The sequence below is a fragment of the Mesocricetus auratus genome, unplaced genomic scaffold (genome assembly GCF_017639785.1).
Source record: "Mesocricetus auratus isolate SY011 unplaced genomic scaffold, BCM_Maur_2.0 Super-Scaffold_100025, whole genome shotgun sequence".
Classification (NCBI taxonomy): Eukaryota; Metazoa; Chordata; class Mammalia; order Rodentia; family Cricetidae; genus Mesocricetus; species Mesocricetus auratus.
This window is the reverse complement of record NW_024429206.1, coordinates 13,926,076-13,942,044: the sequence shown is the minus strand read 5'-3', so window position 1 is coordinate 13,942,044 and position 15,969 is coordinate 13,926,076. Positions and strand designations below refer to the sequence as shown.

Here is a 15,969-nt window from a genome sequence, read left to right as displayed (position 1 = left end):
CAGCATTCAGGCAAAGGCAGGTGGATTTCTAAGAACCAGGCCAGCCAGGGCTACATAGTAGAACCCTTAAAAAAGAAAAGGAAGGAAAGATTATGAATTTGGTCTAATGGCCTGGATGCCTGAATTTTTTTATTTTTTATTTTTTTGGTTTTTACGAGACAGGGTTTCTCTGTATTGTTTCGGAGGCTATCGGTCCAGCCCGGCCTCGAACTCACAGAGATCCGCCTGCCTCTGCCTCCCTAGTGCTGGGATTAAAGGCGTGCGCCACCACCGCCCAGCTGGATGCCTGAATTTTATGGAGTGCTGGGATTAAAGGTGGGCACCAGCACCACCCAGTTCCCCTACCCACATTCTGATGGTGAATATCCAGTTAATTAGCCCCCTGCAGTGATGAGACATGAAGGTCTTTAAGAGGAGATTGGTTTCTAATGGCTTGCATTCCATCAGTGAGATTTCCTTGGGAAATGGCCCCACCCTAGGAGAGCAAAGAAAGTCTATTCAAATACCTGGCCACACAGGTGGGGCAGGGAGGGGGCTAGGCTTATCTTCTTCTCTGTTTACCTTTTTTTCTTGTTTGCTTCCATTTTGTCCAGTTTAGCTAACCAAGGAAAACATGGCTGATGAAAAAGATAAGCATATACATATGCTTAAGCGACTCCTTTTCATTTCCTTTTCTTTCATTTCCTTTCCTTTTCTCTGTGTAACAGCTGTAGCTGTCCTGAAATTCACTTAGTAGACCTGGCACTCGGGAGGCAGAGGCAGGCGGATCTCTGTGAGTTCAAGGCCAGCCTGGTCTACAGAGAGCGTTCCAGGACAGCCTCCAAAACAATACAGAGAAACCCTGTCTCGAAAAACCAAAAAAAAAAAAAAGCAAAGCTCAGAAAAAGCCATCCTGAGCAAGGTAACCAGGCCCAGAAAGACAAATATAATATGAACTCACTCATAAGTGGATATTAGACATAAAGCAAAAGACAACCCCAGAGCACCTAGGCAACAATGAGGACCCTAAGAGAGACATACATGGATCTGCGTAGGAAAGGGAAAAAGACAACACATACTGAGTAAATTGGGAGAGTGGGGAATAACGGGTAAGGTGGAAGGGGAGTGGGGAAAAATGTATAGCTCACTTAAAAAAAAGAGAAGAGGGCAAGCTCAGGGCTAACAAGGTAGCTCAGTAAGGGTGACTGCCTTCAAACTGGGCTTTTTCCCAGCACTGGGGAGGCAGAGGCAGGCGGATCTCTGAGTTCAAGGCTAGCAGTGCTACATAGAGAAACCCTATCTCCAAAAAAAGAAAGCAGCACTCGGGAGGCAGAGGCAGGCAGATCTCTGTAAGTTCCAGACCAGCCTGGACTACCAAGGGAGTTCCAGGACAGCCTCCAAAGCCACAGAGAAACCCTGTCTCAAAAAAACAAAACAAAACAAAACAAAAAAAGAAAGCAAAACAAAGTGGGCGGCGTCTGCCTTCAAGCCTGCAGGCTGAATTTGATCCTTGTGCTCCAGCTCCACAGGTGGAAGAAGCTAGCCACACAGTCTGGCCTCTTACCTCCTCCAGCTGTGCAATATTGAAGGTTCATGACCCCATACCACACACATTAGTAAAATGTAACACAAACTTAAAAGAGCAAGTCTAAATTTAGCCTGAACTAAGTGGCAACTTCCAGGGCAATCTGAGCTACAGAGTGAAGCCCTGTTTCTAAAAGTAACTTTAAAAAATTTTCTTTTATTTCATGTGTGTGTGTTGCATGCCTGTATGTTGGTATACAGTGTGCATGCCCAATGCCTGTGGAGGCCAGAAGAAGAGCATTGGATCGGCTCCCCTGGAGTAAAGCATCCCATTCCATATGCTTTTGAGAGTTGTCATGTGGGTGCTAGGACCTGAACCTATGTCTTCTGTAAGAGCAGCCAGTGCTCTTAACTACTGAACCATCTCTCCAGCCCCCAAAAGTGACTTTTAAAGTCAGGTCTGGTTTTTGAATTGGGATAGATGGTGGGAACCCATCTGTTAAGTCAGTGCCACTCATCTGTTAAATTAGTTATTTTTCTGTTTGTTTTTTGAGACAGGGTTTCTCTGTGTAATAGTCCTGCCTGTCCTGAAACTCACTCTGTAGACCAGGCTGTCCTCGAATTCATTGAGATCCACCTGCCTCTGCCTCCGAGTACTGGGATTAAAGGCATACCCTTCCACTGCCAGGTCATACAATTTTTTTAAACATCTTGTTATATAGTCTCAAGTTTTCCAGTACATGTAAATATTTATGAGTTGATTTTGTTGAAGTGAAGAGACACACTTAAGGAGGGAATCTCCATTTAAAAGAAAGTTCAGCCCCTGCAGTGGTGGTGCACACCTTTAATCCTAGCAATCAAGAGGCAGGTGGATCTCTGTGAGTTCTAAGCCAGCCTGCTCTACAGAGCGAATTCCAAGACAGGTTCCAAAGCTACACAGAGAAACTCTGTCTGGAGAAAAAGAAAAAAGAAAGCTCAGGCTATTGAGAATACCCACATGATAAATGTACGTGGTTTTTAAATGCTGTGGAATGTGTCTTGAGGGGGTAAATAAAAAGCAATTAAGTAGCATTAGTAATTTAACTGACGTTACCACAGCATTGGTTTGTCAAAATGATGCTCTTCTAACCAGTTTTACCAGGTAATCATCCTAAACTCCTGATTTGGTGTGGGACATGATTCACATATGCCTTTTATTTCCCTTACATATTAAGATCCCTTTCCAGAATACCTTTTGCTGTGCAGACATGGCAGTACAGGTCTATAGCCCTGATGCTGAGATAGCGGAGGCAAGAGGGTCATTAGTTTGAGGCTAGTCTAGGCAACATAGCAAAACAGGCAAATAGTAAAATAACAGTAAAACAACTGAAGCGTGCATTCTTTATTGCAGTTAAGCATAACTGACACCTTGATTCAGGACAGTCCTCTGTGGACAAACTCTGTCACTTCCATTTGTTTTAACAGACACATCCACAAATGGTGTTCACGGCTCAGGAGGGTACCAGCAACTCATTGCAATTGACCCCCAAAGTCTCTACTCTTTTCCTGTCCTGTGTCTGTGAAAAATGTAAACGTTTTACCTGTGGCCTTTGGGATATGGATACAAGGAAAGGGGCCTTACACTGGGGAGGACCTCCTCCCTTAGCTTGTCACGAGAGTCCTGGTGAAACGTGGCTACATCCCCAGTCTGACTTTCCTCTGCCCATTTCCAGAAGTGGGCAAGTTGATTGCGAGTGCGCATTAGGGCTCAGAGTATGGTGAGTGGCAGAATACTTGGTTACCAGGAGTGAGAACCCTGGGTTCTATTTTGAAGAACAATAATCACATAACAAAAGAGGTGTTACTTCACATCACCGTTATGATTATTATTATTTGCTATCCACTCCTTTAATTAATTCTTAAGCAAATCCATAAATACTACCTGAAGCTTCCCCCCGCCTACCTGAAGTTTTAGTGTAAGCAATTCATTGAGCCTTAAGACAAAGGGCTGGCCGGGCACACGCCTTTAATCCCAGCACTCAGGAGGCAGAGGCAGGCGGATCTCTGTGAGTTCAGACCAGCCTGGTCTACAAGAATTAGCTCCAGGACAGCCTCTTAAAAAAAAAAAAACCAGACTGTATAAGAGGAGATGAAACTTTGGTTTATAGCCTTGGGAGTAGATGGAAAGACATATAACCCTGGAGGGGCTGGAGTACGGCTCCTTCATAGAGTGTGTGCTTGGCTATTATCATGCACAAACCAATCCACGTGCATACAGTAAAATGAAAGAGCGGGGCAATAAGAACACTGTGTAGGGCTGGAGAGATGGCTGAGAGGTTAAGAGCACTGACTGCTCTTCCAGGGCTCCTGAGTTCAATTCCCAGCAACCACATGGTGGCTCACAACCATCTACAATTCAATCTGGTGCCCTCTTCTGGCATGTAGGCAGAACACTGTATATGTAATAAATAAATAAATCAATCTTAAAAAAAAAAAAGAAAACTGTGTACTAAAAGGTATGTGACCTCAGAAATGTCTATGTAGCTATAGGATGCCTGGGCAGAGTCTTGTGAGAATGGTGAAGGTGATCATTCCACTGCCATCCCTTGTTTGGTTAATGATATATATAATTTATTTATTATTTTTTGGTTTTTCAAGACAAGGTTTCTCTGTATTGTTTGGAGGCTGTCCTGGAACTCGCTTGGTAGACCAGGTTGGTCTTGAACTCAGAGATCTGCCTGCCTCTGCCTCCTGAGTACTGGGATTAAAGGCGAGTGCCACCAACGCCCAGCTTGTTTTTGTTTTTGTTTTTTACTTATATGGTGAAAGCTCTGGCTCCTCTTGGCTCAGGGCAAGCATCATCTGCATGGGTGGTATCAGCCTTGAGAGCTTTCTAAGAACAGAAGGAAGTTCTGGCTATGTGGAGCAGGAGAGTGTTCAGTTCTTCAGGGTCACTCCCAATGAGGCCAGGTTGGAGAACAGCCAACGCTCAGTGAATGCAATGCAATTTAAGGTGGTGATTCTTCTGGGGAAGGGTTGTCATAATGTCTACAGTATACAGTCTGGAACCCTATCAACACAAAACAGATGCTGGATGATTGCACCCGTTAGCAAAAGGAAACTTGGTTGAGAGAGATAGAGAGAGAAGACGCCCCTGAAAGTACCAGGAGAGGATCCCCAAAAAGGCTTTTGGATTGTGTACTGTGGCTGGCAGGTACCTTCCTATGTTTAGAAGATAACCCGGCACAGGAACTACTTGGTTTTGGCCTCCGGCGACATCAGACGTCAGGCCAGCTTCCTCACTGCACCTGTCCTCCTTGGTATTGCATTTAAACTGAGAATTCACAATTTATAGAAATCTAGCAGGATTGGGTTGTATTCACAGACAGCTGGAATTCTTGAATTTGAGAGGCTGGGGCAGCAGGATTGTCTTGAGTTTGAGACAAACGTGTGTTACATCGAAAGTGCTTACGCCAGCCAGGGTCACATTAAAAAAAATACTGCTTTTCAAAATGAAACAAAAATCTAGCAAAGGGTTTTCTTCTTTCTTTGCTCCAGTCAGCATTGTGACAGACCAGTCTTTTTGTTTGTGTTTGAGACAGGGCCTCACTATAGTCCTGGCTGGCCTCAAACTCACAGAGATTCTCCTGCCTCTGTCTCCTGAGTGTTAAACAGAAAGACGTGCACCACCAAACCTGGCCAAGTGACAAACCAGTTTGTCGCATCAGTCTTCATTGGGCCAGGATCAATTGGAACGGAATCCTTTGGATTCCTAGCAGGATCTCACCTCCGTCTACACAGTGGGGCACACCTTGTGGGACTGTAAACCGTGCCTGTCCTACGACCTTAAACGAGATCTTGATATCAGCATGCTCAGCACAGCGCTTGCATAGGGACTCTCTGATGTTAGATAAGAGATTCTCTAACTCTCAATTGGCTTCCATGTACTCCCCTGCCAAGGCCCTGCCCTCTCTGAACTGGTGTGATGAAAGGAATGATTTGGTGTTCCCCTTTCCCTTTGTTGAGCCACGATAAGAGAACTGTGTCATTTTACTTATTTAAATAAAAAAGTGATCTTTTGGGGAGTCCTCAAAGTAAATCAGCCTGAGGACAGGTCTATTAAATAAACTTGTGCTGCTGATTCTTTTTTTTTTAATTGGTCTCTTTTATTTTTTTAAGATTTATGTATTTATTACATATACAGTGTTCTGTCTACACGCTAGAAGAGGGCACCAGATTGAATTGCAGATGGTTGTGAGCCACCATGTGGTTGCTGGGAATTGAACTCAGGACCTCTGGAAGACCAGCCAGTGCTCTTAACCTCTGAGCCATCTCTCCAGCCCCGTGCTGCTGATTCTTTATTTAACTTTGTTTTATGTGCATTGGTGTGAAGGTATCAGAATCCCTAGAACTGTAGTCACAGACACTTGCGAGCTGCCGCGTGGGTACTGGGAATTGAACCCAGGTCCTCTGGAAGAACAGTCAGTGCTCTTAAATGCTGAGCCATCTCTCCAGCCCCATGCTTCTGCTTCTGCTTTTTTTTTATTTATTATGTATACAGTCTTCTGCCTGCATGTCAGCAGAGGGCATCAAAGCTCATTCAAGGTGGTTGTGAGTCATGTGGTTGCCAGGTATTGAACTCGGGACCTTTGGAAGTACAGTCAGTGCTCTTAACGACTGAGCCATCTCTCTAGCCCTGCTTTTGATTTTTGTTTTTTTTCCGAGACAGGGTTTCTCTTTTGGTTTTTGGAGACAGGGTTTCTCTGTATTGTTTTGGACCATGTCCTGGAACTCGCTCAGTATACCAGGCTGGCCTTGAACTCACAGAGATCCGCCTGCTTCTGCCTCCTGAGTGCTGGGATTAAAGGTGTGTGCCACCATCGCCCGGCTGCTTTTTTCTTTTTTTGGGGATGAAAGGTTGGGACTGTTCATCCTGGACAAGCACATGCTGCCACTAAGATACACCCTAGTGACACAGTTAGCCTCCTTCCCCAAACCCTGCTCTTCCTAGTTTCCTTATGTGGTTTCTTCCTGGGTTGCCCATTTCCTAAGAACTAATAACTGGGCAGCTTTGTGGGTGGAGGGAAGTGTGTGTGTGTGTGTGTGTGTGTGTGTGTGTGTGTGTGCGTGTGTGTGTGTGTAGGTCATCTTTTGCTGGACAGTGCTGTGAAAAATACAAAATGGAAGAGGACACTGAGCTAAGATGTGTTCAGTAAAAAGCAAGTCAGGAGATTTTTCATAGTGTTGGTGGGTATTTCTCGGGTCCCAGCACTCAGGAGGCAGAACTCACTCTGTGAGTTGGAGACCAGCCTCCAAAGCCACAGAGAAACCCTGTCTCAAAAAAGGTCCTCACCAAGCAGCCCACCTTCGTGGAGAGCCCAGGCCATAGCAAACTTGTACCCACTGTGGATATCCTGGCCAGTTGCCTAGATGAGAGTTAACAATTGGATGCTCATGACAAGCTGATCATCTGACTTGGCTGCTATTGGGGCATGCTCAAGCCTTTCAGTAAATCCTTCCCGTTTTATAGATGGAGCAACAGCTGGTACAGGTGTCCTTAGTGCCATCTTGGATAGATGTGTGGTATGTGTGCCAACTCTCCAGCTAAGTTATCTTCCGTGGTGGTTCGTGTTTCAGTAATTTGGTGCCTGTAATAACATTGGTCATCTGGGCTAAAAGTCACTAACTGATCTTTCAGGGGAAGGGTTGTTGACATAAATGCCAGCAGACTTTCTGTTGGAATGAAGGTCAGTCTGGATTTCTAGCAACGATTTTCTGCCGTGTTGGACTGTTTTTTGGAGTTAAATGGTAAGAATTCTTCACTTTTGGAAGAATCTTCCTGGCCAGTCTCCTAGGACTATTGAGCTCTGGACTGCAAGAGCATCTGTAACCTCTCTGAGGTCAGCTCCTGGGCACTAGAGAGTGGTGGTTCCCTCCGAGAGGGTGGAGCGCCCACCTCAGGACCGAATCTGGGGAGTCTCTCTGACAGCTCTTAGTCAGGTGGCTGGAGCCTGCACCACCTCAGATTTTGATGGTGAATTTCAACCTGGAAAGGCAAACGGAAGAGCAGAGCGGACAGCGTCCAGGGGAACTGGCCCCAGCTCTTACTGAGGCCAACAGGCCTGTAGGCGTAGGGTAGGGGGCCTCTGGGACTCGTGGGCATCAGATCCCGATCTCCGAGCGCAAGCAGATCCTGCGGCAGGAGAACCTGAGAGCCCGTGCCTGGCGTCGCATGTAGGGCGGTCCCCGCTGGCCGGTGCACGCGGGACCCTGGAGACACCCCTCTGGACCACACAAAAGACCCCACCCCAGGCCGGTTGTGCATTTCCTGTGGCAGCGGCGTTAGCGGCGCCGTGCGAGCCACCTATGTGCTTCCCGCAGCGCACGAACCCAGCCGGGCGGGGCGCTGGGCACGCCCCCACGCAGCCCGAGTCCCCGCGCTACGCGCCCCGCGGCGGCCCTCCACGGGCCCGCCCCCGTGTCACCACAGGCCGGGCTCCCTTTGTGTGCGGGCCGAGCACCGCGACCGCGCCATTGGCCCGCCCGCCCGGGGGGCCAGCCCCTTCCTGGCTCGCCTCATGCATATGCATGAGCGCCGGCCCCGCCCCGGCCCCTCCCGCGCGGGCGTGCGAGGCGCGCGGCGGCGACGGTGGCTCCCTCCTCGCCGCGCGGGAGCCCGAGCGCTAGCCAGGGCGAGCCGAGCCTGCTCCCTGCGGGCGGCGGCGGCGCTCCAGCCATGTCAGCGCGCGCGAGTCTGGGCCCACCATGAGCCATGGCCATGTCCGTGAGCGCCGAGGACGACGACTATGAATCGGAGCCCGACCAGGTCGGCGGCCCGGGGTGGGGCTGAGGGAGGGACCCGCGGCACGACCCGGCGAGCTCCTGCCTGACGCGCTGAGGCGGCTGAGGCGGCCGCGACGCCGCGCTGAGGAGAAAGTTTGGCGGCCGCGGCCGGCGGGCCCGGGCCGGACGCGGGCAGGGGGCGTGTGCGGCGGGACGCGGCGCCGCGGACAATGTGGGCCTGCGGGCCAGGCCGTCGGGTGGCGCGGGCCCGGGCCCCGCGGGTGAGTTGCGGGGCGCACCGCGCCCTCCTCAGCTCGGCAACCCCGCGGCCCACGCGTTTGCGGGGCTTAGCGGGCCCCGCGGCGCCGGCGCCTCTTCGCCTCCCGCGGGCAAAGTTGCACCGGGACCGTCGTCCTCGGGGTTGGAGGACGCCCGCGGCCCGTGGGCTGTCGGCCCGAGCTTTTGTCTGGGCGCCGCGCGCTCGCCCGCCGTGGGCAGCCGAGACAGGAAGGGGTGCGAGCCGCGGCAGGCGCGGGCCATCCGGAACCCGGCGAGAGCTCTCGGCCTCGGCGGCCAGGAGAACCAGCACCTCTCTCGGGGCGGAGAGCGCGGGGGGGAGAGAATTCTGCGTGTAAAACAAAGCTCTGGGTGTGTTTACCGCGAAAGATTTGCCCCAAGGTTCGTGTTTTGCACACCAGGGAGGAAAGTTGAGGTGTTGCTGCTGCTGCTGCTGCTGCTTTTGAACCTAGCACAACGTGTGAAATTGGGTTTGCAGTAAGCCAGGCCGGCCAGGTAGACATGTCCACGGAATTAGGACTGGGATGGATCACCTTATCATGTGGGCTGTGGACGGCCTGTGTTAATTAGATGCTTGTTTATCTTGCTGCTTGCATTTCCTTGGTGGAATGAAGATGTTCTGGCGAAAATATCGGAACACCCCCCCCCCCACACACACACCCTTAGGCGTCACTGAGGAAGTCAGTAGATGGGCTCACTTAAGTCGTATTGTGCGTGTTGTTCCGTAGTTTTATTTATCTCAGGCAGGGTTCAGTGTTTTGGTTTCGTGGTTCGGCTGCACGGTCTTAGGCATGCACACCGGGAGTGTTAATGCATTTCACAAAATTTTTGGTTGGATGAACCCAGGGACAATTCGAGAGATTTTGGTTTGGAACGTCTGTGTGCGTAGCTCTCCCTGTGTGTGAACGGCTCTCATTCTTGTTGCATAGTTGCCTCAATTGGTGGTTCAGTTTGGGTCTGCTTAACGAACCCTGCCAACAGTTTACCGTTACCATGGCGTCAGAACATGTTAGCATTCAGTGGGGTCTTATAGGCTTTGGTCCATCTGGGTTGGCTTCCTCTTATCTCTTTCCAATTTGATTATAGCCTGTGCTCCAACGCTTTAGATAGGATGAGATTATCTCGGGGCTGTTTTTGTCTGTTTTCGTTCCTGAGACAGGTCTTGCCGTTCATTGTTGCAGCATTCTTTACGTAGTTATGTACTCCAAAGTGGCTTCTAACTCGTAGCAATTTTCCTGCCGTGGCGTCTGAAATTCCTAGAGTACAGGTGTGAGTCACCTCACCCTGCTTGTCTCTGGGGTTGAGTCCATTTTGAGGTACTCCTCTTTTTGAGGGAGACTGCTTGTTAGGAAGGGGCCTAGTCTTGTAGCCAGGTAGGTTTTCCTCTTTGCATGGGTCAAGCTGGGAATAGCACTCGTGGGGCAAGAGACATTATCTCCAGGTTTTCATTTACACTTTAGAGATTTCACCCGTTCATCTTTACTAGGCAGACAGCATTCTAAGCCAAGGCCTCGAGCAGCAGTTTTTTTCCTGAGTCCCTGCAGAGTTGATGTCAGCTTGGGTGCTTTGCATTTTGGGGGTACTTTAGGCTGTGGCTCAGCCCACTTTGACTCCCCTACCCCTCCTACCACAGTTTTCATTAGTTTTGTAGCCTAGAAGAGTAGATTGTCCTACAGACCCTGAACCCTGAGCTTGCCAGCTCCAAGCCACAGCTCTTCTCTGAGAGCTCCCGCCCTGCACCTTGTCCTTGTAGCTAATGTCTTTGGGCCCTCGTGGGGAGGGTGCTGGAGTCCTGACATGTCGATATCAAGTATACTTGGCCACCTGCAGAATACAAAACCTCCAGAGAGGGAGGCCTTGTTGGGGAGCAGTTCTGCTGATCAAATTGGAACCCTTGTCAGAGTTCTGGTTATCCCATGAAAATCTCTACACCCCCCACACACACACACATACACTGTCATCCAGGTCTGGACAGTATCAGGCTCCCCAAGGTCCTTTACTCAATTCTTTATATATATATATATATATTTTTTAATCAGAAACAAGCTTGCTTCACATGTCAATCCCAGCTCCCTCTCCCTCGCTCCTCCCCTACCAGCCCCCCAGTCCCCCACCCAATCCCCACTTCCTTCCCCAGGGAGGGTGGAACCCTCAATGGGGGATCTCCAGAATCTGTCATTTTATTCAGGGCAGGGCCTAGGCCCTCCCCCATGAGTCCAGGCTGAGAGAGCATCCCTCATTGTGGGATGGGCACCCAAAGTCCATTTGTATGCCAGGGACAAATACTGATCTACTATCCAAGGCCCCATAGATTGCCTAGGCCTCCTCACTGACACCCACATTCAGGGGGTCTGGCTCAGTCCCATGCTGGCCTTCCAGCCATCAGTCTGGGGTCCAAGAGCTCCCCCTTGTTCAGGTTTTGTTTTTTTTTGTTTGTTTTGTTTTTTTGTTTTTGTTTTTTTTTTTTTTTGAGACAGGGTTTCTCTGTGGCTTTGGAGGCTGTCCTGGAACTCACTTGGTAGTCTAGGCTGGTCTCGAACTTACAGAGATCCGCCTGCCTCTGGCTCCCAAGTGCTGGGATTAAAGGCGTGCGCCACCAATGCCGGTGCATTATAGTTTCTTGAACTGTAATATCCCTTGGCATTCTTGATATATAGTTCAGAGAACAATCTGTGGGAATTGGTTTTTTCCTTACTCTATGTGGGCCCTAGGGATCAATCCCAGGTAAGAGATCAAGCCAAGGTCACTAGGCTTAGCACTGAGCCAGCGTGCTAGCACTTACATAGTGAAATTTCAGTCTTTTTCTGTTTCTCCTGTTCTCTGACCCTTCCCTTTATTTTTTGCCTTTTCTTTCTTTGCCTTCAGCTTCACTGGTAGAAATGACCTTGAAGTTCCTCCCTGTTCACCACCCAAATGTTTAAATTATAGGAGTGGGTTACTATATCATACCCAGCTCCATAGTGAACTTCCTTCCTTCCTTTATTTATTTACTTATTTGTTTGGTTGGTTTTTTGAGACAAGGTTTCTCTCTGTAGCTTTGTTAGACCAAGCTGACTTCCAATTCCAGAGTGCCACCACCACACGGCCCTTATCCTCTTCTTTCTTACCTCCAGTGCATAAACTAACCCAGAGCCTTCCCTATCGCCTGCAGGTATGATGTATCCCAGGGCTCAGAACACTGGTCATATCTAACTTTTTTGTGGGTGGCATGCCTATCATGCTTGAGGAATTTGAGGATAGGCATGACTCTGGATGTCAGCTTGGCTGTGTTGTGCATCAGGATACAGCATTAATATGTTTAAAAAAACAAAGCAAAACTCAGGGGCCGGGCATTGGTGTCTCATGCCTTTAATCCCAGCACTCAGAAGGCAGAGGCAGGCAGATCTCTGTGAGTTCAAGGCCAGCCTGGTCTAGAGTTTCAGGACAGGCTCCAAAGCAAGGAAACCCTGTCTTGAAAAACAAAAACAAACAAAGGCCACAGGGATAAATGGCAGTGGTATTCTTTTTTTTTTTTTCCCGTTGGGTATGGGGAGGTTCAAGACAGTGTTTCTCTGTGTAACAGCCCTAGCTGTACTGGAACTCTGATCACTTTGTAGACCAGGCTGGTCTTGAATTCACAGAGCTCCACTTACCTCTTTGCCTCTCAAGTGCTGGAATTAAAATCGTGAGCCACCACCACCCAGCTGGCAGTGGTATTCTTTATAGTAGGTTGGTGGGAAACTTAGACTTGCCCCCTACCCAGCTTTGGGAATCGAACTCAGGTCCTTCAACTTTAGTGGGCAGGTTCTCTGCCATTGATCTACCCAGTCTTCCCTTTTAAAAATAGATTTGTTCTATGTGTATACACGTTTGTGGACTTACTTGCTATGTGCACAGAAATCAGAGGACAATCTGTGAGTGGGTTCTTTTGGGATCAAGCTCAGAGTATCAGGAATAGTAGTGTCAGGCGTCTTCAGCCACTAAGCCATCTTGCCTACTTCTACTCTTTATTTCATTTTTCTTTATTACTCTTTTTACTTTTTGAGACAGAGGCTCACTGAGTTTCTCAGGTTGTCCTCAACTCACTCTAGCCCAGACAGGCCTTAAACGTTTGATATTTCTACTTCAGTCTCCCAAGCAGCTATAAGCCCACCAGACCTGTAAAAGTTGCTTTAATTGTAGAAACGCTACATTATATTGTATTTCCTCATTTGACTTTCCCCACCCCCCATACACATAAGGGTTTCTCTCTGTAACTCTAGTTGTCTTGGAACTTACTCTAGACCAGACTGGTCTCAAACTCGAGAGATCAGCTTGCTTCTGCCTCCCAAGTGATCGGATTATTTATGTGCATTGGTGTTTTGCCTGCATGTATGTCTTTATGAGGGCGTCAGGTGTCCTGGAACTGGAGTTACAGACAGTTGTGAGCTGCCCTGTGGGTGTTGGGAATTTTAAACTCAGGCCGCTGAGTCGTCTCTCCACTGGAAACACTTGGCTGTTGATGAGAGCAACTTTCTGCTACTTTTCCTGCCCTCCTGGCATTCCTGAAGGGATCAGTCTTGCCAGGGTTCACTTTAATATTTTCAGTTTTAGGGTTACTATCAAAGACTTTTCCTTCTTGCTGCCCCCTCACCATCCCTGCTGCAGTGGTACTGCTTTAGCGCTTATATGATGTTGGTTCCTAATGTGTATCTTTCCTTTGGCTTGCTCTCTAGGTCCTGCAAATTGTTCCCTGCAACTCATTGTTACCTCTACCTGCTAGGCTTCCTTGCTCTGCCTGTTGCTCAAGCCAGACGGAAATTCATCCTGCCTGCACCCCTATATTCTATCCTTAACCAGGGTCCTGAATTGTCCCTGCTGTCATCATGTGTTGCTTCTGTTCATACCCTCATTTTTTGTTGTTTTAGTTTTCCGAGACAGGGTTTCTCTGTGGCTTTGGATCCTGTCCTGGAACTAGCTCTTGTAGACCAGGCTCTTGTAGACCAGGCTCTTGTAGACCAGGCTCTTGTAGACCAGGCTGGTCTCGAACTCACCGAGATCTGCCTGCTTCTGTCTCCTGAGTGCTGGGATTAAAGGCATGCGCCACCGACACCACTACCGCCCGGCTTTGTACCCTCATAATTTTTAGCTGATCTCTGTATTTTGGTTGCTCACTGTCCACAAAGTCTCCATTCCCCATACTATTGCCAGAACACAGTCCTACTGCCTTCATGTGAAGTCCTGTACACATAGAGTGTGTGTTCCTTAACATGGCCTAAGAGGTCCTGCAGATTAGGTTCCTTCTGCCTCGGTGCTCTTTTCCAGAAGTTTTGCTGAGCTGTTTGTGGTTCTTGAATGTGTCATGTACTTTCACATCTCTATTTTTTTTTAAATATTTTATTTATTTATTGTGTATATAGCCTTCTGCCTGCATGCCAGCAGAGGGCACCAGATCTCATTCAAGGTGATCATGAGCCACCATGTGGTTGCCGGGAATTGAACTCAGGACCTCTGGAAGAACAGTCAGTGCTCTTAACCGCTGAGCCATCTCTCCAGCCCCTCACATCTCTATTTTATTCTTCTTTCTGCCTAGATTGTCCACTCCCTAACCCCACCCCCTTTCCACTATCGTGTATAGTCGTCTTTTCCCTGTTACCCATGTAATCACATCTGCTGTGGTCTGGGTTGGACTTTCCAACATGGCTTTCCCAGAAGATGAGGCATTTCTTCTGGGTTTGCATACCAGAGTCCAGGCTTGAGAGCTGCTACCTAGGCTCATAGTTTAGTTTTCTCAGCAATGTGACATTGGGCAGTTTGCTCATTTGTAAGTGGACATAATAATTCCTACCTCATATTAAAAAGTGACTAGCACTTTAGAGTTAGCTTGTACTAAATGTTACATTTACGTGGTTTCTGTATTTCTCTTTCCAGACTTTACGAGTAGGTTACACAGCTTACTCATCTCAGTAGTCTCAGAATTTAGCGCTGAATGTAGTTCATAATTTACAGCCAGAAAACACTTGGGTGGGTGGATGAGTGGGTGAATATGTGAATGAGGGGGTTAATGAATGAATCCCCAGTGCGCATGGTAGAGTCTTGCTGCTAGTGATGCTGAGCATCTTGTCCTTGTTTGTTGGCCATTTGTGTTTTATATTTTGTAAGAGATAGCTATTAAAATCCTTTGTTCATTAAAAAAAAAGTTTGTGTGTGTTTTGCCTGCATGTGTGCATGTAATGCCCATAGAGGCCAGAAGAGGGCAACAGATCCCCCTGGAACTAGAGTTACAGGTGGTTCTTAGGTCACTTGTGGGTACAGGAAATTGAACCCAAGTCCCGAAAGAGCAGCCAGTGCTTTTAATCACGGAGGCATCCTTCCAGCTTTCCTTTTGCCCAGTTTTAGGTTGACATTTTTGTCTTTTTACCATTGAGTTGTTAAGAATTCTTTATTCTGGGCCCGGCGGTGTTGGCGCAGCCCTGTAGTCCCCAGCACTGGAGAGGCAGAGGCAGAACCAGAACCAGCCTGGTCTACAGAGCGAGTTCCAAGGACAGACTCCAAAGCCACAGAGAAACCCTGTCTCGAACCCCTCCCCCCAAAAGAAGAAATCTTTATTCTGTATCCCATCTCTTTATTGCTTAGATGACATACAAATATTTTCTAGTAGTTTAAAAAATTTTTTGAAACACCAAAGCTTTAATTTTTAGTAAGTCTAATTTTATATTTTCCTGTCAATATTTTTGCTTTGGTTGTCATATCCAAGAAACCATTTCCTACACCTGTGCATTCTTTTTCTCTATGTTTAGGTTTTTTTTTTTTGTTTGTTTTGGTTTGGTTTTTCAAGACAGGGTTCCTTTTTGGAGGCTGTCTTGGAATTTGCTCTGTAGACCAGGCTGGCCTCTAACTCACAGAGATCCCTCCTGCCTCTGCCTCCCGAGTGCTGGGATTAAAGGCGGCGTGCGCCACTATGCCTGGCTATGCTTAGAGTTCTGATCCGTTTCTGGGTTGTCTTTTGTTTGTAGAATGAGGTACAGTCCTGTCTGTCTTCATTTATTTATTTTTTATTTTTTGGTTTGGTTTTGGTTTTTCAAGACTGGATTTCTCTGTGTAACAGAGTTCTGGCTGTCCTGGAACTCTGTAGACCAGGCTGGCCTCAAGCTCTCTAAGATCTGCCTGCCTTTGCTTCCCAAAGGTGTGCACCACCACCGCCTGGTTCCTGTCTTCATTTTTTTTTTTTCAAGACAGGTTTCTCTGTATTGTTTTGGAGGCTGTCCTGGAACTCACTCTGTAGACCAGGCTAGGCTGGCCTTGAACTCTGCCTGCCTCTGCCTCCCGAGTGCTGGGATTAAAGGTGTGTGCCACCACTCCTAGCTTAGATGGTTTCCTTTTAACTTGCCAGCTCGTAACCATAGCCAAGGTGTCTCTCAAGTTAAAGTTACAGAGAAGGCAGGAATC

At 48.1% G+C, this 15,969-nt stretch overlaps 1 protein-coding gene across 16 annotated transcripts in view; it reads left to right on the top strand.

The window, feature by feature from the left end:
- The window catches only part of Kdm2b (lysine demethylase 2B), a 115,553-nt gene that overhangs the window by 79,267 nt on the left and 20,317 nt on the right, over positions 1-15,969 (top strand). For 3 of the 16 annotated variants that reach the window (XM_040731560.1, XM_040731559.1, XM_040731558.1), the window contains exon 1: positions 8,121-8,308. The exons of the other annotated variants lie outside the window; for them this stretch is intronic. In XM_040731560.1, coding sequence (XP_040587494.1) covers positions 8,255-8,308 — 54 coding nt within the window. In that variant the 5' untranslated portion in view covers positions 8,121-8,254. Of the gene's footprint in view, positions 1-8,120; positions 8,309-15,969 lie in introns of those variants that run through there. 16 annotated transcript variants of the gene reach the window in all.